The 1150-nt window shown below is 32.1% G+C and overlaps 1 protein-coding gene across 1 annotated transcript in view; it reads right to left on the reverse strand.

Annotated features, from left to right (window-relative positions):
- The window catches only part of LOC119585348 (methyltransferase-like protein 24), a 7098-nt gene that overhangs the window by 1603 nt on the left and 4345 nt on the right, over positions 1-1150 (reverse strand). Inside the window, exon 4 of the mRNA XM_037934019.1 lies at positions 799-981. Coding sequence (XP_037789947.1) covers positions 799-981 — 183 coding nt within the window. The remainder of the gene's footprint in view (positions 1-798; positions 982-1150) is intronic.

Here is a 1150-nt window from a genome sequence, read left to right on the forward strand (position 1 = left end):
ACAGACATTGACTTTTCGTGGAAAAAACTTATGACTTTGATTTATATATAAAAAATAACACAAACTTCATATACGATATCAATAGCCATTACAACGAACACACTACCAATTCACTAATTTCTTCTTCGTTAAATACTGAAGATGGTGAATATTACACCAATAATGCATAGATAAATAAAAAGATCTATTAATTTCCCATTCTTTAAAATTTACCTCAAGTTTAAGATGACAAAAGATATACATAAAAAAGTAATTTCCTCCCATCCATTAAATTTTACGAAAAGTTTAATATAGAAAAATGTAAAACTCATTTAAATACCTTTCATCCATTAGATTTAACAATACGGTTGATATACAAAAAATATATCCATAGAAATTCATTCAACATGCCTCTCATTCAATGGAGTTTAAATGAAGGTTAATGTAGCAAATGCATACTCTTTACAATTAAGGAAAACTCATTTAACACTTCTCTCATTCACTAAATCTTACACAAAGGGTTAACACAGCAATTGAGACAAAAAAAATCCACCCACTAGATTTTAGGTCAATATAACAAACACACACACATGACGATTAAGGAAAATCCCACCCATCAGATTTAACACGGAGACCAATACAGCACAAACACACACATTACACTGAAGGAAAATCCCACCCATCAGATTTAACACGAAGGCCAATACAGCACAAACACACACTTTACACTTAAGGAAAATCCCACCCATGAGATTTAACACGAAGGCCAATACAGCACAAACACACACATTAAACTTAAGGAAAACTCGTCCCACATACCGCCCATTCACTAGACTCTATGTCAAGCTTGAGATAGTGAATGGTTCGTCCGACGTGGCCATTTTGCCGCAGGATACTATCAAAGGGTTGGAATACATAGCTCGTGGACGATTTGTTATTCACCATAATCTTTTCGCTGTCACCGAGACCTACTTGGTGGAATTTGATTTTCTCGTCGCTACCCTGAAAAAATAATAATAATAGTAATAAAATAAGAGAGATGGATGAAAATTAAAGACAGAGAAAAAAGGAAAAAGAAAATAAAAAAGAAGAGAGAAATAGAAAAAAGAAAGAGAAAAATAGAAAAAGGACAGGAAAAAACAGAAAATATAAAAAAAGTAAAAAATAACAA

The sequence above is a fragment of the Penaeus monodon genome, chromosome 19, assembly GCF_015228065.2.
Source record: "Penaeus monodon isolate SGIC_2016 chromosome 19, NSTDA_Pmon_1, whole genome shotgun sequence".
NCBI classification, from domain to species: Eukaryota; Metazoa; Arthropoda; class Malacostraca; order Decapoda; family Penaeidae; genus Penaeus; species Penaeus monodon.